Raw genomic sequence first — 26,981 nt, forward strand, 5'->3', positions numbered from 1 at the left:
AATGCTTTGCTGGAGTAAGGCCCTATTGGATCTGGCCTTTGTGATCATTGCTGTGTCCTGCTTTAGACAAGTAAATTCAATCTCCATTTAGCTGTGAACATTCACAACTTCTGTCAGACTGTAAGTCAGGGGTAGGCAACCTATGGCATGCGTGCCAAAGGCGGCATGCGAGCTGATTTTCAGTGGCACTTACACTGCCCGGGTCCTGGCCACCAGTCTGGGAGGCTCTGCATTTTAATTTAATTTTAAATGAAGCTTCTTAAACATTTTAAAAACCTTATTTACTTTACATATAACAATAGTTTAGTTATATATTATAGACTTATAGAAAGAGACCTTCTAAAAACATTAAAATGTATTATTGGCACACGAAACCTTAAATTAGAGTGAATAAATGAAGACTCAGTACACCACTTCTGAAAGGCTGCCGACCCCTGCTGTAAGTCATCCTAGAAATATGGCGTTAAAGTGCAGTTAAGAAGTGGAGGAAAGGAGTAGACCTTACCAAGATTCAAAATGTAGAAGAATATGCACCCTGACAATATGCTACAGAACTGGAAGCCAAGCCACGCCAGATATCAGGGCTTTTGCATCCATGCTACTGGAAAGCCTTCTAGGAAAAGCAGAGTTCACTGCTGATAGAGCCTCTGATGCAGGTATATCTTTAAAACTACTGGCAGCTACTACTGGTGTCTGTGCTGTGCACATAAGCGCTCAACATAAATCACTCAACATTCTACCACAAGTTTCTCCTCCAAGACATCACTGCTCTAATACATTTCTGAATTGTTTTCACACACTTAAGAGATCCGTAATTCACCACCTAAAGTTATTACATTGTCAAAAATCTTGAAACAGATCAGAAAGTGAAATTGGCTTAAAAACCCTCAAAAAATGGCTAAGTATTAGCTTACAAATTCATGCTGAAATTCAAATGGTCTGAGAACAAGGCTTCCTCCTTGACTGGCAAGGAAATATTCAGTTTTCCCCAATTCCCACCACCCACGCAAAATACTCCACAGCCTCTAGCCCTATTCCCCTATTGGAACTCTGTAGTCCCAGCCTCTCAACCCTCTCCTAGCCTTTCTTTTCACGCTTTCCCCTTCCTGGGGCTTCTCATGCATTTTCCTTCCCCACATCCCACTCAGTCACCATAGCAGGAGAAGGCAATGCCAATGGGTCTTGGACCAGCTCTCTAGTTCCCTCCCCTTTTTAAGGCCTTGTCTACAATACACAGACTTTGCCAACTCAGCTATACTGGCATACTAGATACAGCTTATGCCTAGAGAGGGAATTTTCTGCTGGCATCGTACCACCTCCCCAAACAATATTAGCACAGCATTCTTCTGGTGGCATAGTTGCATCTACACTGGGGCTTTTGCTAGCATAGCTATGTCACCTAGGGGAGTTGTTTTTTCACACCTCTGACACAGCTATGCCAACAAAACTTTGTTGTGTAGACCAGGCCAAAATTAGAAGACTCCTTGTTCTATAAGCCATCAGAGAGCAGGGAGAACTCTAAGTAGGTAGGGGAAACATGAGTAGCCTATGGTTAGAAGAGGGAAGAGCACTCAACTTTGTTCTCCCAGGCTCAGGTCTACAATATCATCTCCCCACCACTGAAGGTCCTTGCTCACCCATTAAGTTTAATAGTAGAAGCAATCAGGTGAAGATGGATTAGGGCAACAGTCACATGATGAGATCAAAAAGAGTGAGCTGTTTGTGTATATACTGCACAAAATCTATAACTGACTAATTCATTCCAACAGTGGAATAATGAATTATTTTAGTACCCAACTGCCGATCACAATCTGGGTCAAGCGTGGAAGTGTCTCTAAGGACAGATGGAATTCAGTTCTGACTACTCTGGGCTGCTTTTTTGGCTCTCATTTATTACTGCCTTAGTTCAGCTATTGATCTGCTATGCCAGCCAGCTCCAGTACCAGGATTGTTGCTGAGACGGCATATCTCTTGCCTGATTTTAGAAGTAGGACTATTTCAGCTAGAGGAAGGAAAGATAAGATAACATCACATACTCTTTTTTATTTTGAATAGCATGTAGTTCTACCACTTTACATCCTGAGCAAGTGTGGAAATTCAATTCACTGAATAGATTAATGTTAAACTGTAAGAAATGCAGATTAGAAAATCAGTTTATTAACATTAGAAAAACTGAGTTGCTTTCTTTTAAGCCTTAAAAGAAAATCCTGTCTGTTCAAAAAGCACCCAGTATACATCAAACAGCTTCCCTCCTTTAAGGAAATACAAATGATCTCATTAGTGTCAGTTTACTAGTAAAGAAAAGAGGCAATTAGAGTCTGGTGCTATTTAATCCCGTTCTGTTCTACTGTCGCCTATGATAAACAAGTCCTGCCTTACAATAGCTGTATCCAGAAACATATATGTCATTAGTTTATTTTTAAATAGATCATTTTTCCCCATCATCAGACATACTAATCAACAGCAGGTCTTGTCTATTGAATCAAAATCAATGGGGAAATAGATTAGAAAGTGACATTTACCAAAACAAAGGAAGTGCCAGTTTTAGGGTGAGATGGAAGAGGGAGACAGCAGCTGAAAATCTGCTCTGTACAGCTCACTGTATAACCCACTTTGTGATGCTCTGAACCCCCTCTAGTTGTGGATGGGCCAGAGAGGTTGATGAGCATAATACAGCCTTGGCTAACAAAGGCAAGTCTTTAGGCTCAAAGAGCAGAGGAACTTGTGTTTTTAGAACCAGAGGTCCCAGGTTCAATCCCCACTGCAGACAACCCTCCAGGGGCACGGTATAACAAGAGCATTTGGCCAGTACTATATCTTCCTCAAGGGCTAATCCTGCTGGATGCCAGGTGCTTCCTGGAGGCACTTAACACACCCATCTGCAACTGATTTCAACTGGGGGCTGAAGGTGCTAAGTGTAGGCCTGGCTTGACATAAGTAAGGCACATGGCATGAACTGACCATTAAATTGTATCTTTCCAGAGCCACACACAGTGTGGGAAGAGACAGCAGGAACCGATCCATTAACTACACTGGGATCAGAATAGCAGCAAAGTTAAGCTTCCTGACATCCCCTTGAGCCTACCCAGCACTATCACCAGCAAATCTCAACCAGCACTCTCTACAGCCCCAATCTCCCAAATCCAGCAGCATTCACTCAGTTACACACTCACTCACCAGCAGTAGCCCCCCATCCCTCCTTTAGCACACACCTCCCATCATGCACACAGAGCCCCGCATTACCAAATACCCTTTAGCAGCACAAATCCAGCATATCCATTAACCAAAACCATCCTGTATAGCAAATAATTCTGTTTATTGCCATGACTACAACCAAAAATTCTGTATTGCCACAAAGAAGTGACGAATGCATTTAATACGGATTGCAGAATTGAAGTCAAAGCAAGAAACAACAGTTGTTTTGGGAACTGTGCGTGGAGAAAAGTTTAAATCCTCCATTCTGAAGTCCTTATTAATTACAATACTAAAAAAAGTCAAGTGGTTGAATGTTTCAAAAAATGTACAGTTAATTTCATTACAAGTTAAAACAATGGCTGCTTATAAATTACACTATTTTACCTTATAATACACAAATAATAGCTCAAAAACCACCACCTAATCCTAGAGTGAATAACAGATAGATGTACCATGGAAGCCTCGCATAACAGAACATTTCAGTGGGAAAGAACTTGTATGCAATACATTGCTTGCAGTACAGATCCTTACTACTGAATTCTTTAAGCAGTTTTTACAGGGGGAGAGGGGGGAAGAGAGACTGAAGCCTGAGCCCACCTGAGCCCCACTGCCCTGGGCGGGGGAGGGGGCAATTACAATGCTTGGTGGGCAAATCTAATGCCAGCCTTGGCAACCCCATTAAAACGGGGTCGCAACCCACAGTTTGAGAACCACTGGGACAGACTATACTGGCGGCGGGGGGAAGAGACACAGGGAAGGAGTGACAACCCTGAGTGACAAGATAGGTTAAGTGTCTAAGGCCTTGGCTACACTTGCGAGTTACAGCGCTGTAAAGGCTCCCCCAGCGCTGTAACTCACTCCCCGTCCACACTGGCAAGGCATTTGCAGTGCTGTATCTCCATGGTTGCAGCGCTGCATGTACTTATTCTAGTTGGGTTTCTGCCATTGAAAAACTTCTTGACATGAGACCTGGAAGTGTAAGAGCCTCCTTAGCATAAAGTTTCATGCTCTCTTCCATAAGACAAAATCATGTCTCTTAAGAGTCTGCCTACACCCCCTTAAATCAGCCCTAATAAGGATGCAGCAGCTCACCCATCACATAATCATCCCCCTCACCAGTTCATGGAAGCTTTCATTTTAATCAGTTTTGCTGACATGAAATTCAGAGGAAACCACTTCTAAAATGTCACTTTTTATTACCTGCTATTTACAGAATAGCAGTAGAATTTTTATACATCTTTATACTGCTTGGGAGGCATCTTATTTTGTCTTTGAATAGCACAATGCAATGTCAAATCAGTTTCTCCTACGTTTCAACAAGCAATTTATGCCAATCTACTCAAATGTGTAAAAATGACCATAAAAGCCCTATTTGGATTCTTTCTTTGAAGTTAAGCACGCACATTATCTCATGGCAGTGGAGTTATTCATTTATCTATTTTAAATATCTACATTTGGAACAAAAACAACCCTTACGGGCAGAGTACATTCAGTAATTGTATTGATAATATTTACAGCCAGGTAAAACATTCAGAGTGCTTCTTCCTGTCACAACTGAAGGTAACTCCACCTGAATTCCCCCTCTGTGGTCCCTTGAGAGCACCCACTCTAGGTTCCTGGCTCCTGAGCAGTCACCTCTCTTGGATAGAGACCCATATCTCCCACACTGCTGATGGGGGGTTTTTAGGCTTCACAATTCCCTGCCTGCACGGTGATATCCCAACCAATCTGGATTGTCTAAACAGGCCAGAGTCTGGCCTTTGCTTTCTCTTTGAAGGCTATAAACAGTGTAATTGCCAGTGGCTAGAAGTTACCACACAGGTCTTTCTAAGCAAGCACATTTATTCTTAAGATGAAAGCATTACAGAGAAAACATATTAAAAACAATAAAAGAAGCTATGCACATGTGAATAAGATTACCAGAGATCATCCCACAACTCCAGCAAGGGAGGACTCACTCCTTCAAACCACACAAAAAGGTTTTTTGTAGTTTCAAGTTCATAACAATCAAGTTCGCACAACCATTAATACTTCAATCTTTCTTTCATATAGCTTATGCCTTTGATCTTGGCCTCATGTAGCAGATGATCAGATGATAATGGTCTGCTCTTCCAGGCAAAGCTTCAAAAGGCTGTGGTTTTGCATAACTCGGGGAGAGGAATTGCATTCACCTCTCCCTAGGTATTTCCCCCATGAAATCCACTTCACACGCATTGTCCCACAAGACCATTCTTATCTGACACATTGTTCAATATAGTTCCTTGATCATCCAGGCCCACAATACTATATAGCCTTTCCATTTAATACAAGGGACTCCAAAGATACTTAAATTTAATTCAATAAGGTTTTTCAAGAATATTGCAGGAAATTGTCATATCTATCACACTTCTCTTTAACAGTATTGTACAAATTAATGGTTCAACATACACATAGTATATTAAGTTTAACTGGGACATGCTTAATCAGGACCACTGATTTACTTAAAGCTCTCCCAGGGAACAGAGTTAGCCTAATGATAATGAATACTAATCTGTTTCTGAATCAATTAGTAGGTTCAAATCCTACTCCCAATGCCATCACAACTACATTTATATTATGGAAGTACCCAAAATGCACTAGGAATTGTACCAACAAAGGAAGATGGTCCCTTTCCCGGACACCCATACCATCTAGGAAAAACAAGTTGGCAGAGAAAGGGAATACAGACAAGCAAGGTGTTAAGGATAATGTTTGGCACAAGTAGGTTTTTATATCTATATAAATATGTGTTTATAGAAATTTTAGCTTTCTCTACAGAATAAAAAGTAAATGTACTCATCTGCTCTAAGCATCCTTGGTATCCTTTAAAATGGTTATCCAGACATCTTCATTACATTAGCAATTTCATCTGAGCTCCAAGCAGCCAAAAGATATAGAAAGCTAAAAATACTACTCCCCACCCTCAATTCTCCTCAAAAACTAGGAAGGAAATATTAACTTTAGAGCATGCTGTAGAGATCAGCAAATCTGGATTATTTAGGGCTGGAGCAAGTTTTAAAGTTGAAGGCCTTCAATCCCCATTACCCCCTTCATGAAAAGATGTTCCAGCTCAAGCACATCAGCTGTGGCAGTACAGTACTAGTGAGGCTGTTTGACGTATGTCAGTCCCAGGCCATCAAGGTCTTTACAGGTCAAAATCACCATCTTTAATTCTATCCAGACACCAGAACCAGTGCAGATCACGGAGTAGTGGGGCAATACACTCACAGTATGATTCTCCACTTAAGCAGGCAGATGTGTTTTGTGCCAGCTTCAGTTTCCAGATGGATTTAAAGACAAAGCCTCATGAACAAGACACAGTAGTAATCTTTTATATATATAAACTTTAAAATATTCCCAACCACCCCATGACATCCCAGTTTAGGAAAATTCTACTGTATTTTCAAAAAAACTCTGGAGAGTAATGCCAAGTATCCATAGATTCCAATGCCAGAAGGAACCATAGTGATCATCTAGTCTAATCTCCTGTATAACACAAGCCATTGGAATTGTACCTCTAATTAACACACAAGTCAACATTATATTAATATAAATGGAGTGGGTGACACTGTTTGCACATGATGGACTTTAATGACCCAAGTTCAAATGTATTCTAGCTCACAAGCAACAATGATGTTTAAGACCCTCGATCTTGTCTATATAACAAAGTCAACACATACTTCACTGATATTATCCACCAAGGAACAGCGTAGCATTGGTGAACTGGCAGAGCCACACAAAATAAGCCAAGAAAAAGGAGCATATACTATTGCAAGTGAAACGTAAGATGAAAGTTCACAGGGCTAAGAAAGCTTTTGAAAAGCAAATAGCCAAAGGAAAAATAAATATATGGGAAGCAGGACTTAGCCTGTCAAAGCATAAATGGGCCTCCTGGTCTACCAAAGATCTAAGGGAAGCAATAAAGGCTAAGGATATTGCAGATTTTTCAATATTCAGAATGTATTAAGGAGCTACTTACCCTAGATCTACTCTTTTCAAGTAAGGATGAAGTACTGTCAGATTGAGATATCAATAGATGACGTGCTGGAACAAATGGGTAATTAGATCAGCATGTCACCAAGACCAGATGGTTAAGTTCTGACAGGATTTTAATATAGTGGCACATTTTAATGACTGCATCTTTGCAGTTCAGAACTCCATGCTTGAGGACCGAAGCACAGCAAATACTGTACCTCTAAAAAACAGATTACATTATAGATCCACACGTCTTATTTCAGAAACTGGGCAAAAATCATTTGAGACAAAAAGGAGAAACCAACAAGGCTTCTGTGAAGCAAAATCATTATGGTATTTGGTTGATTTAAGTATCTCAAGGACTCATTAAAACAGCAAAAAATATATGTACTGAGCTGCACTGAGATATGAACACATACTTATTGCAAAATGTAAGCAGCATTACTAGTAGTTTCTAGCATAACTCCCAATGACAGATAGCATTGTGCTGTAAGAGAAAAAATGTTTTCATTCCATTTAATTAAAATATATCCACACATTATTTTTTTTATGATGGACATAAAGGGAAAAGGATATTCTGTATGTCTATTCAGACAAATTATGATTGAGAACTTACACCTTCAGATTACATTCTACAATAAAAGCCATTGGCTAGATATTTTATGCAAATAGAAATGCTACAGAAAATTATTTTGTGATCTTCCTGATTAGAAAATATTCAGTGCATGAAGTCTGCCTACGCTCACAGCCTCACTCCATCCACTGCTCGCTACAGTGTCATCAACCATCCCTACCATGGAGGAAAACACAAGGCCAGCAAAGGTTTCAACACTTATGCACATTTAATAAAGTTAAATATCTAGATGCAACCAAATCCTTAAGTGCATACTATATTTAAAAATCAAACATCTTGCACACAGACTCATTGACTATGAAAGGCTTAAGACATATTCCAACTGTATCCACTAAAAAAAAAAAAAAAAAAAAAAAGGGATCAGACTCGTCCCCATACAGTCGCAGGCAAAGGCCTATGTAAGTATATGCCCTTGCAATATGCCCAGGTCAATACTGGGCTCTGGGGGACATTGAAGACAATAGTACCACCCACTCTGCACCTACATGGGAGGACTATTAACACAAGCTCTTAATGTTATTCTGCAGGAGTTGACAAGCTGAAGAGGCTGTCTTCCAGGCAGCCAGGACTCACGTCAGAGTACTGCTTGACCACTTTACAGGTCAAACCAAACACTTGGGATTGTACCCAGAAACAAACTGTAAACCAGGGCAGACTCAGGAGCACAGGCATGGTGTACAGTGAAAAGAGACCATAAGCAAGCCATACACCTTTTTACACTAGGTAAAGTTACAGAGTTGCCTTCAGATGTAGCCAGGCCCAAGGGACCGCACAGCAGAAGGCAGACACTGAAGTGGGAGAGCACAAAGGGGTAATCCAGTCACACAGTTTGAGCACACCAAAGGGGCAGCAGGAATAAAAAGATGACCAGAGAAGCAGAAAAGACCTAAAGTTTGCAGAGCCTTAATGTCTGAGGCAGAACAAGAGAGGAAATTTATTCTTGGTGGGTTGGGGGAGGATAATTAAATGAGAATAGTAACTAGTGGCATTGGTATATACTGCTGAGATGTGGTGTACAAACCCCACGCTGGAGAACAAGGGGTTTACGAGCAGCTCTGGGCCAAGGCAGCCCCGCCCAGCCATACCTATAAAAGCCTGTACAAGTTGGAGGCAGAGCTTAAAAGGGAAAGTGGAGCAGCTCAGAAGGAGGCAAGCAGGAGAAGGGAACAGATCTCTGCTCTGGGGAAATAACAGCCCAGGAGCTCTTGTTGCCTGAGACCTGACCACACTTGGTCCTGTCCAAGCCAGCAAAGGAGAGAGTGGAGACTGTTTAGGAAGATCAGAAACTTTATTTTCAGTTCAGTTCTTTAATTTAACCTGCAGGGAAATAAAAAAGGGGAAACTCAGGTGGGAAGTGATGCAAGGATGCAGCTATTTAGCACCCTATGGTACAGAACTTAGATCACCTTGGACTGGAGCCTGATGGGGAGGGTAGGCCTGGGCTCCCCTACCACCACTTGAAGGTGGGATAACAATAAGAGTCTACCGCTTGGTGGGGAATCCAGCTGGAGAAAACCCTGAATGCACAAGGGACCAGACACCAAATCCTGGAGCTAAGGAGAAAGTCCTGAAACCCTAGTGGACACCAACAGACTTCTCCGTTATTGGTTTTTTCTTTCTGTATATCCAGAAAGGGGCGTAGTATAGCTCATGACTTGGCCGGAGGACTGAGCCACAAAAGAAGGGACTGATCCCATAGGCCAGAGTTGTAAAAGAAAGGGGGACCACCTGCCTGATCACTAGGCACCACTGCTGGTAAGAGTCACCTTTCACAACAGCTTTTAAAACAAAATATTGTGCCCAGAGCTCTGGATAGGTGCAGTTTTACAACAGAATAATAAAATTAGACAACAGGAAAGCCACTGAGGGTTTGAAGAGATTGGTTGTAGCCAGCACTGGGCAAGATGGATTTTGCGGCAAAGTTTTGGATGGATCGAATGGGGCAGGAAAAGACACAAAGGCAGGAGAGAAGGCTGCAGTAGTTTTCAGTGACAGCTCCCTCCCCTTGCTGCATCTTCAACTGAATACACTAATTCCATCAGAAGGATAGTCCTTCAGTCTTTTCCTACAGTATAGTTAGTGCATTGCCATTTAGGCTTCCTCCCACACCCTCCAGCTCATCTGACAAGGAAGGTTAGAGGGTAAGGAAATAAACCTAGCCAGATGTCACCCTGTTGAGTTCCTCACCCTCTTCCCACACAGGGAAAGCAGAACAGTCATTCACCTCAAAACCAAGGCAGAAAACATGAATGAACTTCTGCCAGACCCTCCTTTTCCTTTCTACTGCTCACCCCGGGCCCCTATACTTCATTGAGATGACTTCCATTTTGGTTGACATTAGTGTTGTCTTGACAATTTCTCTCTTATTTAGGCGTGCTTAAATAATGCCATTACTGACAGGATAAAGGTGATGTTTTGTTCATGGAATGTATTGTGTTGGAAGACATAGCTAAGAGGAAGTTAATCAGCATAATAAAATACACAAAACGTAACGCTAAAAGTCCCTTTACAGGGCAAAAAGCAGGGATATGATGACATGAAAATAGTGTAGACAGTAAAAGTTATGTAAACTGAAGTTTGCACATGCATATTGTATGGGTTATGTACGTCACAATACTTAATGCTGACTGGAAGAAAGCTAATGAATATGTAATGTGGAAAGGTATAAGAAATCAAGTGAACACAGGCTCAGGTTGGAGAATACCTGACTATAGACTGAGACAACCAGGTGAGCTTCCCAAGCTACCCTAAAACTTGGTAGCTTGAGCCCCTCATTGTTCTGTCTTATCTATTTATCATCTATCAAATATATGCTCAGAAACTATAGATGACAGCGATTCTGTCTGAAAATTTATAAATAAAGGCCAAAACTAATTAAGTCTCAATTAAGTTGACTCACGCCTCACCTTGCACACCCCACAAGCAGTATCCCAGAACATCTTTTCTTGTAAACTGAAGTTTATGTATGCTGTGATTCACTGTAACATAATAGTGTATTAATCCTATTCTCAGTACATTTTCCTCCCCCCAAAACAGTGCTCCAGTAATCAGATCTTAATGATTAAGTATAATAAAATTCTTAAGAGTATCTACAATATTTAAAAGACAACGTATACACTGACTTATTGTCAGTGAAAATCTTAAGACTCACTCCAACTCTCCATTTATTCCCTTAAAAGAAAAAGGATCAGACCTATCTCAGCAGGCTACAAGCAAAAGCCTGTATAAGTAGATGGCCCTAGCAAAGTGTCTTAAAGGTCAATCTTTGGCTCTAGCAGAAAACCATGATGAACAAGTTCCATAGCCAAGGGCATATTCCTTACCCCTTCGTTATCTGTAAACCACCAGTAAGGGATCTCTCCTCTGAAGTGCTGCAAGCAGTGAGGGTTCATGTATATGTAACAGATGTTGTGTACCAATTTCCCATATTGGCCTGCAGATTCAAGACACCCCCAAGTCAACAAATACAGCATCCCCACTGGATGTGTGATTAATGTTTTTCAAAGAGACACAGGTGCTGGAAGCTGGAGCTTCCTTTATGAGCAGTTTTTTACCAGTTAAAATAAATAAAGTTAATTTCACTCTAGAAGATCATCAGCCAGTGGTACTTTTCAATAATAGATCCAGATTCAACTTCTAAGTGTGTATAGCTAAGATACCAGAATTTAACTATGCATCCTCAAAATACAACTCTGGAAAAAAATTAGCTTAAACTGTGAATCTGTTTTTTATTAAATAAAGCAGAAGCACCAATTACAAAGGTGCATACATGAATAGAAGCAATTGTTTAAAATTGAAAGCCTACTAAGTTAAAAAAAAGTATCTAGACCGTTGTTTCAAATTACTTTTGCTAACTGAAATATGACAATGCTATGCACTGCCACTGACTTCAGTGGCAGAAGGACCGTTCCCCTGAGTAGTAACTACTTTAACTCCATAGTATTCACCTCAAACTCTCTTATATCTCTAAATGTATTCTCTATTGGAAACAATTATAGTAATTTTCTACACCACTTAGCTAGAAGGGTTTTTTCGCCACTAACTCAAAGACAGCATGATTGGATCCCATAATATACTATAGAATACACTATAAAAGTAGATACTATATAGCAATACAGTATAGTTATTATTGGAAACTTCACTACAGACAGTGCAGTATCATGAAAGCCAGGAGATAGTATTCCTATATTCCTAGGTTTCTATACATAAAGTATTGTAATGGAAATTATATTAATTATACTATCTACTAGAGTAAATATACTAGTAAATACAGAAGTGTTTCAACACTGTAGCATTATTTCTGCAAAACCAGTATTGCACATTTTACTATAGCAATATGATAGATTTACTGTAGACAAGATGGGTGAGGTAATATCTTTTATTGGACCAACTTCTGGTGGGGAGAGAGACAAGCTTTCGAGCTACACAGCACTCGTGTCATTTTGTTACCCACAGCAAGAATCCTTTAATATAAAAGCTTCTGTTCTAAGTAACTGTTTCTTCTTCCCCATCCCTTAGTCAATGTCATTCAGGCCCCCATTATTCAGCTAGATTCAGGAACGATTCATCATCTGCAATGAACTGCATCTACAATTTTGCACTATAACAAATTGCCAGGAAAAGGCATTAGTAAAGGGCAGATAAGGAAACTGTGGGAGCAATTCATGTGGGCAACAAATGTCTGCACAAATGAAGGCCAAAACAGAAAATCAGACACTCAACTTAGAAGTATTTGCCCAGCTAAGCTGTATTTTACAGCTTAATGGACAAGCAGTAATAATTATCCTGGGTGCATTGGTTAACTAACACATCTGGCCTACAGTTGAAAATGAGAATTGTACTTTGTGCTTCAGGTTCTTATACTTACACACAAAACTACTGAACAAAGTTGATTTACCTGCCAAAAATCCTTGTTCCTTCTCTGGCTCAGCCAGCTATATCTAGACTATATTTTGGAAAGAAGACAAATGGCTAATTATGTGTGGGTATCACCCAAAATTGGAAGAGCCATTTTCTTCTAAAAACCAAATTGGAGTTCCAGGCTATGTTTGGTAAAGTTGCCTTTATTTCTCTTTATCTGCTTGTAGGTTTTATTCTCAAGGCAACTTCTTGTACCTTTTTCCTTGAGACACCATTTACAAAAACAACTGTATTGTGGCAGCATATTGTGGCTGTAAAATGAATACTGAAATTAGCTTAACAGATAATTTCAGAAGCTGAGAAAAGCAAAATGGAAAACAATACTTCAGAACATTTTAACAGAATTTCTGGCTTCCAAAAACACAAGTCAGTCCCTTTGCATACAAAGTCCCTACTCTGTTTTCTATGGCTGATGAGAATTTCTTCAAGCTATAACTTAATTTAAAGCCTTGATCATTTTTGCCACTGCCATTATGATTGTAAGTCAGTATTTCTAAACACTAATTATTAAAACTGTGAAAGACATCAACTTTAAATAAAAGTTCGCCATCTGTAGGCATTTTACCTGTTACCAAGGATAGGCTCTCCAGAGGCACCCAGTGCTGAATAGTCCATGCCATAGAAATTCAGCCCGAGAAGAATTTTACTCCTCCATTTGGATTCAGGATCAAGCACCTGAACACAGGCCCGTACCCAGGGAAGAGGGGAGTTTGGGCCAGGCCTGTTGGGTCAGCAATGGAATAAACAGGATGTCAGAAACAGTAAGTGTTCATTTTCAGATAACAGCAGCTTTGTATTCTTGAACTAATTATAACTTGATGAGCAAACTACGGCACATGAAAAATTACAAAGGCTAAATGGACAGTCTCTTGTAGTCTGAACTCTAGTTTGATGCACAAAGCACACAACCTGCTTTTCAAATGACATTGTGACCCCTTTCTAGCACAAAAAGGCAAAGAAACATCTCACATAAGTCAGAAGAGAAGGCTTCCACCTAGCAGTTTTTCCACTTCACTGGGCCTGGGATAATGCCCACAAGAGAATTCAAAAAGTGCCTTGAGTTGTTTTGTATACCATTCTGACCTTTACTGTTATGTTGCAATGTAACACACCAGACCTAATCCTGTTCATTTTACTCACACAAGGAGTCAATAATTGGCAAGCAGGATTTAATCCATTGTTGCTTAACACTCCTACCTTGTGGTAATGAATGCAGAATTATCTGGATGGGCAATGGCATCATAAGGAAAAGCCATGTTTGTAAAATGAACAATTGGACCACACACAGACTGGCTGTCGTCATGTGCACCAAGCACTCAGTACTCTAACATAAGGAACAACATATTCCAGTCTTGTGAACATCAATGGATTTCACCCTCTGGTGACTATCTACCTTAAAGTGTTTTGGATATCTGTACAATTAAAAATAAAATCAAAATAGTAAGCATACTGTTCAGAAAATACTTTGCGAAAAAATATGAGTTGTTCATATTTAAAGGTAATGGTGTAGTGCCAAAATGGGGGCAGTGTCCTATAGTTCATATGTTAAGACTAGGCATGGCAGAATTTGATTATTTTTTTTTATAATTTCAACAGATGCAATGTTTATTTTTAAGCATTTTTTCCTATTTTTATCAATTTAAATTTCACAGTTGCGGGAAATTATAGGGAGTCAGACAAATATTTCATGATAGTAGATGTAGAAATTCAAAAATGTAAAGCTTTATAACCAGTAAAACACTAATTTTCAACATCGTATGTCAAAATATATAAAGTATCTAGCCTGAAATCAAACTCTAATAAGTTCTCAAGGAGCATTTTTCTTACATTGTCTAGCTGTAAATTTTGACCACCACTGGAAGTATTTTTCATTGGTTTGTGCGTGTACAGTAAAATTGAAGCTAACCAACATTTACCAATTTAAAAAAAAACTAATCCTCCCAAGCCTAGATAAGACCTATCCAAGGAAATTCAGAATAAAAGATTAAAACCAGTTGAAAAAATCCTGTCTCAAGCTAAGGTACTACTATAAAATCACATCTATTTAATAATGGAAATGACGGGTGTTATTACAGACTCTAAAAGAAGTGACTCCTTGTGCAGAAAGAGCAGCTGCAATGCAGCAACAGCAGATTTAAGCAATTGTGTGCACCAGTTAAAGAACTGACTCAGAATGTCTCCATAACACCCTTTAAAACCAAAGTTGCTGTTCCATCAAAATTTCACCTCAAATTAAAATGATATTTTATAGCTGTTTGATTTTGATACCAAGCTCAAAATCAAACAAATCTAATACACTTGTGCAATTCTTTAATGCAGTTAAGTTTTTAAGGCTTTGTTTATTCAGCTAATAATTTATCACTTGCTAGATTCTCTATCTTGAAAGTGTCTATACAGTTAATACATATAGAAGATAATGATGCAACATTGTACATTTTAAGAATACAGTCTTAGCAGTATTGTGTTCCATTGCCAGCATATTTTTATCAGGAACTTGAGTTTGAAGTCAACCACGGCCAGTGGGAATGAAAGTACACCTCTACCCCGATATAATGCCGTCCTCGGGAGCCAAAAAATCTTACCGCGTTATAGGTGAAACCGCATTATATCAAACTTGCTTTGATCCGCCGGAGCACGCAGCCCCGCCCCCCTGGAGCGCTGTTTTACCATGTTATATCCGAATTCGTGTTATATCGGGTCGCTTTATATCAGGGTAGAGGTGTATTTAGTATAGCATTTAAAAACAGTTTCTTAAATGCTAGAGTCTACTCTAAGACCAAATTAGGCAAGTACAAACATCAGTTGTGCACAATGCCATTTTTCCACAGAATGAAAGTACACTTGTACATTCATCCTATCATGAGTTTTGAAACTGCACCAACTAGGGTCTGAAAGCAAAGCAAAGATCATCTTACATAAAAGAAACTAACGTCCAGTTACTAGCAAACAAACTCTTGAGCTGAGGTTCAAAACCCTTTAAGAGATCTGGACATCCAATTACCATTAAAGTTAATGAGAATAAAGTATCCTAATCTTAGACATCTTTGAAAGTCTCAGCCTTCATCCATAATCCTAACTGCTAACCCAAAAGCCTTATCTGGTGTAGTTAGAACAAACTATCCATTCTTCTTGTGATCAGCCAAGGCTGTACCTTTCACAGCTACATAACTGACAATTAATTTCTGGTTATCTGTGCCCAGCCATGTAGCCTTACCGCTGTGGTGTTGAATAGTCGTATGTCATGAGACTGAAGCTGTCCATTACTGGGGCCAACTGATCAAATTCTTTCTTTGTGAACATTCCCAGCTGATTGGTCCTTTCAACAAACAAACAAAAAAGACAAAGTATTATATATTTTGGGTTGCTCTCTCCCCTAGATTAGGGGAATTAAATTTAATTCAGTTTTATCACATAGCACAAAACTTTCATTTTGGGATTGCAGTAAGATGCCTCAGTGACGTCCTTAAAATGAATCCTTAAGACAAAATATTGAGTACTACTGCATTGCCTATGGAAAAATGTCAAAGAACTGGACATCCATAATATACTTTTAAAGATATATTTGCAACATAAGTACAATTAATATAAAAACTATGTTCTAATCAAATTTCTTCATGTAATATTGGACTGAACCAATACACTAATAGTTTTTGACAAGCCAAGCAATTAATTGTTTTTAAAGTTGCTATTTTCATTTAAAATGCTAAGCTATTCTGAAAAAAAAACCCAGATTTATAAATAATTAAATGAATCAAACTGTTCCTACAAAAACATGAAATAGATAATTTCTTGAGAAAATGCCCTCCCCTCATATTCATGTCATAGGAAGTGGCAAAAGTAGTCTACGCTGCACTAAGATAACTATTTTCTCAATATGCTAAGCCCATTTTGTTTCTTTTTAACCACTGCTAATACAACCACAAAGTCCCAAATAATGGAATGACAACAACACCGGGTGCTTTCAGCAATAGATGGTGGTATGTACACTTGCTTCGAGGTTGGACATAAGTGCTGCACTAACAGCAATAAGGATTACTTTAACTCTGAGAAGGTGTTGCAATTACTGAATTTTGAGATTTAATTTACCAAGGTCAAGCAGTTTGACACCATTTAGCAAGATGTATAGCTTAGAGAGCCAAAACACTGTTTTTCCTGTGAGATCTAGTATTTTTGTACAAGCCTATATAAGAGGATGAATGAATTCCCTTATTAAATTTAGTCATTTTTCCTCCAACAACTGACTTTAAGCAATGACCCATGATCCTATATGAAGGAGGATGGGAATCTAAAATCTGGAGTGTGGCAAAGGGAAAAAAGGAACAAAGAGGAGAGGTTTGTTTCCTGGAAGATTAGTAAAACCTGGAATTCAGGTTAAATTGAGTTGGTAGAGGGGAAAAAATGGCAAAATACTATTCTATAAATGCCTGCCTTGAATTTTCTTGACTTGAGTAGAGCAAGGACCAATGCATCAGTTTCTCTACTGCAAGCTTAAGTAAAAGGATGAATTTAACAAATTTCTCTTATAAAAACAACAAAAATCTCTCAGGGTTTTTTGTTATTTTTAGAATGACCCTTACTTATGTAACCAAGTGTCAAGTCTCCAACCCAACTTCATGTATTTTGTTAGTTCTGGGCATTTGGAGGCCCCTGAATTTCTTCTGTTTTCTTTTTAGGTAGGCTGGGAAATACTCACTAGGTACTCTTTGAAATTCCTTCAAAGAGCAATGTCATAACATCAGAGAAAGGGCAAGTTAAAGCAGCATTATGCCTCTTCCTACCACTCTCCCCAGGAAATATAAGACAGCCTTGATAAAAACATACCCAAAGAGTGGGCAGGTATGGGAGAAGACACTGGAAGGAACACCTGTGTCCCGCCAGCCATAGGGATCTGGGAGAGCTGGGGAAGAGAGAGAGAAAAGAGAAACAGCTCACTCCCTCCTAAGTCAGAGCTAAACATAGAGAGGAATTGTACAAAGGACCAATGAGTGTGGGTTGCTACAAACTCCATTTTACTTAACAGAAAAGAGCAAAGTTATGTACTTGCAAGTACATGTGGTGCTATTCTGTGTGTCACCCACAAACAAAATGTAGTGAACATAATTCCCATTAAAGGAATTAGAGAGAAAGTATTTCAGAGTTCAAATTTTTCCTGACCAATAGCTTTATAGGAACACAGTTATTAGGTCTAAAAATTTACCACTATCCTTTATCTAGAAATGCTGCAAATAAAACTAATTCCTGCTCCACCACTCTGGGAAAAAAAGTTAATGGAGCAGAAATTAAGAAGTGGTGTGGAATAGTCATTTTCCATGTGCACGTTGACATACGTGGACTGAGTATGAATGATATTTGCTTATCACTTAACCTGACAGCACATATTAGAATCAGATTATTTACTTCCTGTATAGATAAACATGTCAGCAACTGTTTTGTTTTGATATATACTATGGCAGCCTCGTGTTCCAAGAACCAATAATTTAGTTGCCACACTAAGGAGTCCTTCTCTTCTTCTCCCCAAGGCTTCAAGCACAAATTAAAAAAACAATCTCCTCTTCTGGGACCCACGTGTGAGCCTCAGTCTTCTCAACCGTGATCTGCCTGGCATTTTATTGCAAATTTAAATCACAAACTTTCTACAAGAATAAATCAAACGAAGAGTGTCTTTTTGTTACAATGTCATGGTAACCTGAACGCCTGTAGGCAAAACAGTTTCCCTTCCACAACCCCAGCAAAATGCATTTTCTGTAAATTGATTCTGATTATTTCTGGGAGGAGGCATAAGGAGTAATTATACCAAGCATTAGATTTTTATGGTATGTTGTATTGCTTGGTAGATTAAGCAGGGTAATACTTTAGTGAAACTCAACGATGCAACTTGCCCACCCCAACTTTTTCAAATGAACTACCGAGGAATAGGGAAAAGGCATGCAAAACACTGTCATCGTCTCACACACAGAGGCTTGTAACTAAACTGTTTTAAATAAGTGTAACCCTCCGCATGCTGGGAGTGGCGCTCTGTTCCCCTCTAGCAGTGGCTAGGCAGCTAAAAATTGATGATCTTGCTACAGTCTTGGCTAAGAAACGTGTCTTTTAGATCATACAGTAGCAGCTCATGCATTTAGTTCCAGAGATCCCAGGTTTGATCCCCACTGCCAACACCCCTGTGTGAGGCGGCGTTACACAAGAAAGGACGATTGGCCAGGAACAAAGGCCTACAGAAACATGCTCCATCGACAGAGGGTGTAAACATCTATCACTTTCAATTCAACATCAGTCAATCAATTCTGCACAAACAATTTGCAAAACCCCTCAGCTGCAGAGATGGCGGGGGGAGTCATTTTGCCCAGCGCAGGGCCTTTCAGAAATGTTCTCAGTAAAAGAATTGATACTTGAGGATAGAAACTCAGACTCACAGACTTTAAGGCCAGAAGGGACCATTATGATCATCTAGTCTGACATCCTGCACATCACAGACTACAGACCTTCACCCACCCACTCCTATAATAGACCCCTATCCTCTGGCTGCGTTACTGAAGTCCTCAAATCATGATTTTAAGACTGCAAGTTAAAGAGAATCCACCATTTACACTAGTTTAAAGCAGCAAGTGACCCATGCCCCGTGCTGCAGAGGAAGGTGAAAAAACTCCCAGGGTCTCTGCCAATCTGACCCAGGGGAAAATTCCTTCCCAACCCCAAATATGACAATCAGTTAGACCAGGGGTCTCCAAACTTTATGAGACAAGGGCCATATTAGATTTTTGAAGGGGCTTCACGGGCCGAAGCATCTGTGAAAAAATTAAATATATGCAAAATCGTTAAAAAAAAATTATTATTTTAGGATTAGTGAGAAGTATGGTACTGATGTTTTTCTGACAAAATTGCATTTAGCTGTGGTTCAAAGTTAGTGTTCCCTATCATCAAATTTGATTGTAAATGTTCATCAGACAAGGTCGATCTGTAGTTGGATTTCACATATTTCATCATCGAAAATGTTTTTTCACACACATAAGTAGTGCCAAACACTGACATTAATCCACAGACAAAGTTTTTTACATGAGCATATTGATCACTTGGCAGGCATTTATAGAACTCTACCAGATTTCCTTCCTTATATTTGTCCTTCAACAAGTCATTGGATTGCAGGTCAATCACTTCCATTTGAAGTTCAGGTGGCAGTTTTTCGAGATGGCAATCAAATGGGTTTTGGAAGATCCGTATTTCTCCTGCATTCACATCAAGGTCAGAGAAACGCTCCTGGAACTGTAGTTTCAGATCAGAAATGATTTTTTGTGCAAACCTAGTTGGGAATCGTGATTCAGTTTCTTGGTTGGTTGAACTTTTCACAACATGTAAAATGAGCAAAGCAGTCCCTCATCATTTGGGACTCGAAAAGAACTAGTTTTTGCCTGAATACTTTCACCTAGGTGTACATGTCACAGATAAGCCCATTTTCCCCTTGTAGTCTAAGACTGAAGTCATTCATGTGCTTGGTCAAGTCTACGAAAAAGCTAATTTCCAAAGCCATTCACTGTTTGTGAGTAAAGATAGAGGTTGGTTGTTTTTTTTTATTTAAGAACATTTCAATTTCAGTTCTAAACACGAAAAATCGTGACAAAACCTTTCCACAGCTCAGCCATCGAACTGAAGTGTGGTAGGACAAATCGTGATATTCTGATTCTATTTCCACCAGAAATGCTTGGAACTGACAATGGTTAAGTCCATGCGAGCGAATGAAATTCACGGTTGAAACTACTGGTTCCATAACACATGACAAATCCAAATATTTCCCACACAATGCTTGCTGATGAAGAATGCAATGAAGAATCATAGGCTTGGGACAGCCCGCACTTTCACAAGCTTTGTAGATTTGTCCAACCAAACCTTTTTTTGAACCGCACATGTTTCTACCTCCATCGGTTGTAACGCACTTCAGTTGTTTCCATTGCAGGTTGTATTGAGAAAGTGACTTTTCAACTTCTTTGAAAATCTCTTCACCTGTGGTTGTTCCATGCATAGTATGCACAGAAGCTAGTTCTTCCGTAACTTCAAAATTACTGCCAACCCCGCGAATAAACAACAGCAGCTGCGAAGTATCGGAAACATCGGTTGACTCGTCAAGTGCGAGGGAAAACCACTCAAACTTCTTAGCCTTTTGATTCAGCTGGAAAATTATATTATTGCCAATGTCCTCGATTCTGCGAGCAACTGTGTTCGCCGAAAGACTAATTGTCTTGAATAAATCTGCTTCTTCTGGGCATATTTCTTCGGCTGCTTGAATCATACATATTTTAACTAGCTCGCCATCAGTAAATGGTTTTCCTCGTTTTGCTAATAGGTGTGTCACTCGGAAGCTGGCTCTTGTTGCAGCTTCGTTCTCGGTTTTCTTCTTCAATATAAACTGTTGTAACGATAAGCCACGTTTCATGGATTCTAATTTATCTGAACGTAGCTTTCCTGTAAATTGAGAGTAGTTCGACAAGTGCTTGGTTTCATAATGTCTACGAATGTTGTATTCTTTTAGCACTGCGATAGTTTCGTTACATATTAAACACAATGCTTTACTACCTGATTCGATAACAAAATAGTCCACACTCCATTGTTCTTTAAACATGCGACATTCAGAATCAACCTTTCTCTTCTGTCCTTTTCCCAACATAATCGCCCCAATAGCAATGGACTTAAACACAACGAATATACGTTTGTCACTAGTCTGACACGCGCTAAGACAAAAACCGAGGGAAACAACAATGACTCATCACACATCCGGTTTCTTCTGCCACTACTAACCTACCTACTGTGTGCTAATTGGCTCTGCGACCCTGGCAGGAATGCAGTGATGTCATGAAGTTCTGCCACCGCTCTGAGGTTTCCACTGCTGGCCCCTTGCCAGCTGGGGTCCCGCCGCTGGCCCCACCCAGCGCCCGCTGTTGGCCTGGGTGAAGGAACCCAGGCTGGCAGCGGGCTGAGACCCCGACTGGCACGAGCCCGCGGCAGGAACCTCAGAGCAACGGCGGGCTGAGCCGCTCAGCCTGCCGCTGCTCTGGGATTCCCGCCATGGGCTCCTGCCAGCCAGGGTCCCGCTGCCCGATGCGATGTCGGTTGGGGGGCTGGACAAATCAAAGCCGCGGGCCGTAGTTTGGAGACCCCTGAGTTAGATCCTGAGCATGTGGGCAAGACCCAACAGCCAGAAACCAGGAAAGAATTTTCTGTAGTAACTCAGAGCCCTCTACATCTAGTGTCTCATCACCAGCCATTGGAGATATTTGCTGCTAGCAGTCGCAGATCGGCTACATGCCATTGTAGGCAGTCTTATCATACCATCCTCTCCATAAACTTATCAAGCTCTGTCTTGAAGCCAGTTAGGTTTTTTGCCCCCACGGCTCCCCTGGGAAGGCTGTTCCAGAACTTCACTTGTCTGATGCTTAGAAACCTTTACCTAATTTGAACCTAAGCTTGTTCATGGCCAGTTTATACCCATTTGTTCTTGTGTCTACATTGGCGCTTACCTTAAATAACTCCTCTCCTTCCCTGGTATTTATCCCTCTGATGTATTTATAGAGAGCAACCATTTCTCCCCTCAGCCTTCTTTTGGTTAGGCTACACAAGCTCTTTGTGCTGCTAACATGCCTTTCAGCTGACAATCTCAAATCACTTCAAAGTTTAAATTAATCCTAAACTCCACTCTAAGGCAGATATTTCCTCTAGTATACAGCTGAGGAAATTGATATACAGAGGGCCAAGAGACTTGCCTGGTGATATATAGCAAGGCCCTGAGAATCAAGGGACTTGCAATCCTATGTTTTAGCCAAAAGCCTGTCTTTCATCTAGGCTTTGAATATTAAGCATGTATTAGAGTCAATGCAGTTGCAGTGACCCCATCACCATTTATCAGAAATATGTAATGTGCATACTGGAGGAAGCTCGTCATTAATTTCTCAGTTGACTGAAGGTGATTTGATCTGTTCACAGAAGTGCAACTATTAAGGGGGAGAAGTTAGCTGTGCAAGCACACAATATAAAAAATCAGAATATTTAAAAGAACAATATCTCAAGAAGTTCTTTATGTGGAATTAACTTTTCCCTCTGAATGGCTGCATTTGCATTAGCTCTGAGCAGGGCCGGCTCCAGCGTTTTTGCCGCCCCAAGCAGCAAGGGGGAAAAAAAAAAGAGCCACAATCAGCGGCACTTCGGCAGCGGCTCTACCACCGCCGCTTCATTCTTCGGCGGCAATTCGGCAGTCCGAGAGGGACTGAGGGACCCGCCGCCAAAGAGCTGGACGGGCCGCCCCTTTCCGTTGGGCGCCCCAAGCACCTGCTTGCTGCGCTGGTGCCTGGAGCCAGCCCTGGCTCTAAGCTTACCTCAACACAGTTAAAAAGGTGACCGAGCAATTTGGGGCCTAAGCAAATATGCTTTTTTTTAAAAAGTGTGAAATGAAGCACTGAATGTGAGAGAAGTGTGATCTTCCAAAAGGAAGATAAAAATAGAAATCAGTTGTTAGTGTGTGCAAACATACTGTAATTATGCAATATCCTCTATAAATGACATAATACAGTATCAAGAGAAAGTACGTATTCTGACAAAGTTCCTCCTCTGCCTTGGTGGGTCCTGCGCTTTTTGGTGGATTTGCTCACCTCAGAGGTTCACGGCAGCCCTCAGTTTGGCTGCTTCTGTTAGAGGCTCAAACCTGCCGTTCACTCAGCTAACCTCATCACTGGCCAGCAAGGGGGAAACGGAGAACAATCTCTGTGTCCCACCTAGTGAGTCAGGGACAGGCCAGATCCCTTTCCAAATTAGACCTTCCCTTCTGGTGTTTCTCACAGACCAGGTCAACTCCTCCTATGTCCGATCAGGAGTTGGGGGGATGGAGGGAACCCGGGCCCGCCGTCTACACTGGGTTCCAGCCCAAGGTCCCGTGGATAGCAGCTGTCTACGTTTCCTGTATCTGCTGCGTGACAGCTACAACTCCCTGGGTTACTTCCTCATGGCTCCCCCAGCACCTTCTTTATCCTCACCGCAGGATCTTCCCCCTGAAACCTGATCACACTTGTACTCCTCAGTCCTCCAGCAGCTTCTTACTCCCTGCTCCTTGCACGCCCTCCAGTAACTGATGGGAGGTCCTTTTTAAACCAGGTGTCCTGATTAGTCTGTCTGCCATAATTGATTCTAGTAAGTTCTTAATAGGCTCCAGGTGTCTTAATTAGCTTGGTTCTAGCAGATTCCTGATTGCTCTAGGGCAGCCCCTGCTCTGGTCACTCAGGGAACATAAAGCTATTCATCCAGTGGCCAGTATACTTGCCTTCTACCAGACTCCTGTACCCCACTGGTCTGGGTCTGTCACAGTATAAAAGAGGGGGGGAAGTGTTCCTTTTACATGTTAGGCCATGTCAAATCCTTTTACTCCATTCTAAAATGCAGGCATGACACATATTTGCATCTGGGTTTTTCTCCCCTCCCCCCCCCCCAACAAATGAGGCTCAGTTTCCTTAATATTCTACTCAGACACATTCGGGGAGTCCCACTTGATTCTTTAAGCAATCAGCTGTTCAATGCAATTATCTCTAAAACCTATTCAACACCAAAAAATTCCAGTCATCCAGTTTTGGAAACAGCCTAGATTTAATTTGAATGCACATGCCGTGCCAAAGGCATTCCCTGAGTAGAAGTTCATTGCAGAAAATTTTCCTTTGATATTTAGCCTTTATTTGCTTATTCATTTCATCCCACTCCTAACTTTTTATTAGGCTAAGTAGTTCCTTTAACTTCACACATTTCAATATATAGGCTTACGTCCCCACTTGGTCATTGCTCAGACAAGCTATAGATTCAGGGTAAAATTGTTATTTCCCTTCAATCCCCCTGTCCATACTTCTTGTTCCTAGAAACTCCCTCCAATTTGTCAGTATTTTTCTGATGAGTCCTAAACTAAGCATAGCATTCCATGTACGATCACATCACAACCCTACAGAAAGAAATCACCTATTTCTTATACTATATCTGAATATGCAGTCCAAAACTGCACAGCCCATTTTTGCTATTCTGCTGTCCATGTTACTTCTAAAACTATATATGATTCTGAAATGTAGTAAAGTCTTTGGCATTACTGATTTCCATGTTTCTCTTTCCCATTAAATAGCTTATTTTCAGCCCTCAGTGGTGTTATCAAATACTCTTTATTTATTGTAATTTGCAAATGAACATGCTCTTTCTACTGGAGACATATCTGATGTTTAACAGCTGTCTTAAACGACTCTTGCATTACTCCAATTCCTACTTCTACCAACTTGGTATTCTGACATTTATCATAACTTTGTTTATGGCACTTTTTTATTCACAGGTCAGCATTTATATCAAAGGATGAACTGAGTACCAAGTTTTGAGGTACTGTCAAAAGTTCTTTTAAAATCATATTACAATGCATCTACTACTTACCCACTAATTTTTAAATTTCTATTACAATCAAGTTTGTTTAGAGTTATTCTTTAATCTCATGATGCTTCTTGCTCATGGTTTTATTAACCTCTGCAAAATTTGCAATTTGTTCTTTGACTAGGAAAAGGAGGCTAGACTTACGAAATGGCTATTGCCAGGACTACTTGTTCAAAGTTCCATTTTATATTTGTTTTTTTCCCATCTTCTTGTCCCTCTCCAGTTTTTTGTGTCCCTTCAGAAGTAATTGACAGTGGTACAGTATATTTGCTACAGCAATTTCTTCAGCATCCTAGGATGCATATCAACTGGACTTTTTAAATAGTTTATGTTCAGATAGTCCAAAAAAACCCATCTGGGCTTTATTGGTAAGTATTTTTACAAGTTTCTCACTTCGTGACCATCTATACCATATTTCTTGTTGAAAAATAGAAAAAATATTTGAGCATATCAGCCATTCAATCCACTTTCATTTACTTTTAAATGGACCTACTTTTTCTGGCATTTGTCATCTCATTATACTTACCCCGCAAATGAAGCAAGGTAAACACAAAGCTTCCTATAACTCATTCGGCTTTTCTCTGCAAGTTTAAACTATATTCTTGTTTGGTTACCTCATCTCTTTTCCACTTACAGTACAGGGCTTTTTCCTCTATCCTCAGGTCTTTGAACACTCCTTCATGAAGGAGACTGTTGGCTCCTTATTCACTGTATGCTTCTATTTCAGAAGTCATCTAGTCAGTAATGGCTTAATTGTCATATCTTGTAGAACTCCCCAATTTCTCCCCACACTAGTAGTTGGCAAAGCTTCTCCCCACACCAGACCTTCCTTACTGGATTTCATATTTCCTCAAAATTAGGTTCCCTGAAATTTAACACCTTTGTACTATTGAATTTTGTGATCTCAGTGCCCAGAATTCAATTTGCTCATGGTCAGTGGTTTCAGGATCCCTTTTTATTCTTACATTCAAACTGTTCTCCTTTATTAGTAGGAAGTAGAGGCTGGCTTCTTTCATTGGAATTTCTACCTTTTGGATCACATGAATGCAGACATGACTAATGCTAGCTAAATACAAAATAAGATATACGGTGGCTCAGATATTTTATTTCCTAGAATGAATCCTGGTGGGAGCAGTCATTTTGGTAAATGTAGCTGCAACAATAAGCAGAAGTGTCAAATTCTGGCTCACCAAGTCAAGGGCAGGATAACAGCTCCCTGAAGCACTTGTCGCCTAGTAAAGCAACATTTTGAATGATAAGTAATCTGTGCTTATGATAGCATTGGATGTAGCAGCCAGGTCAATGCCTTGGCCTTGACAGGACTCTGCAGTAAAGAGTCATGAATGATAATTACTGACATAGTCCTTGCTGTCAGGAAAGCACATGGACATGCTGAGTCAGGATGCATAAAGGGAAGATTTCCAGAGAGATAAAAGCAAACAATACACAGTGAGTGGTGAGTTCAATGTAGGTTGATGGGGACTTTAAAGAAGCGCAGCAGCATCTCCAGCTCTGCTTGCCAGTGCTAAGTAGGGTTACCATCCGTCCGGGTTTCCCCGGACATGTCCGGCTTTTTCAGTGTTAAATGGCCGTCCGGGGGGGATTTCTAATGAAGTAGAAATGTCCGGGATTTCCCCTCCTGCGGAGTGCGGCGCGGCTGATTGGACGCCTGGCCTGATTGAAAGCCACTCGCAGCCACTAGGGCCTCTGGCAGCCAGAGTCCCTCCACCTCCCCCGCTCCCTCCTCCCCCACAGAGCAGCCGGCAGTGTGTGATTCCACGTGGAGCCTGCATTTCTCCCTCTGCCGGGTGAG

The 26,981-nt window shown here is 40.5% G+C and overlaps 1 protein-coding gene across 1 annotated transcript in view; it reads right to left on the reverse strand.

Moving 5' to 3' along the window:
* CHID1 (chitinase domain containing 1) overlaps window positions 1-26,981 on the reverse strand; it is a 277,865-nt gene that overhangs the window by 164,649 nt on the left and 86,235 nt on the right. The window contains exons 9-10 of the mRNA XM_026653911.1: window positions 15,957-16,058; window positions 13,308-13,463 (exon numbers count right to left, since the gene is read on the reverse strand). Coding sequence (XP_026509696.1) covers window positions 13,308-13,463; window positions 15,957-16,058 — 258 coding nt within the window. The remainder of the gene's footprint in view (window positions 1-13,307; window positions 13,464-15,956; window positions 16,059-26,981) is intronic.

This window comes from Terrapene carolina, unplaced genomic scaffold (assembly GCF_002925995.2).
Source record: "Terrapene carolina triunguis isolate 2854851 unplaced genomic scaffold, T_m_triunguis-2.0 Scaffold171, whole genome shotgun sequence".
In the NCBI taxonomy this organism is placed as follows: domain Eukaryota; kingdom Metazoa; phylum Chordata; order Testudines; family Emydidae; genus Terrapene; species Terrapene triunguis.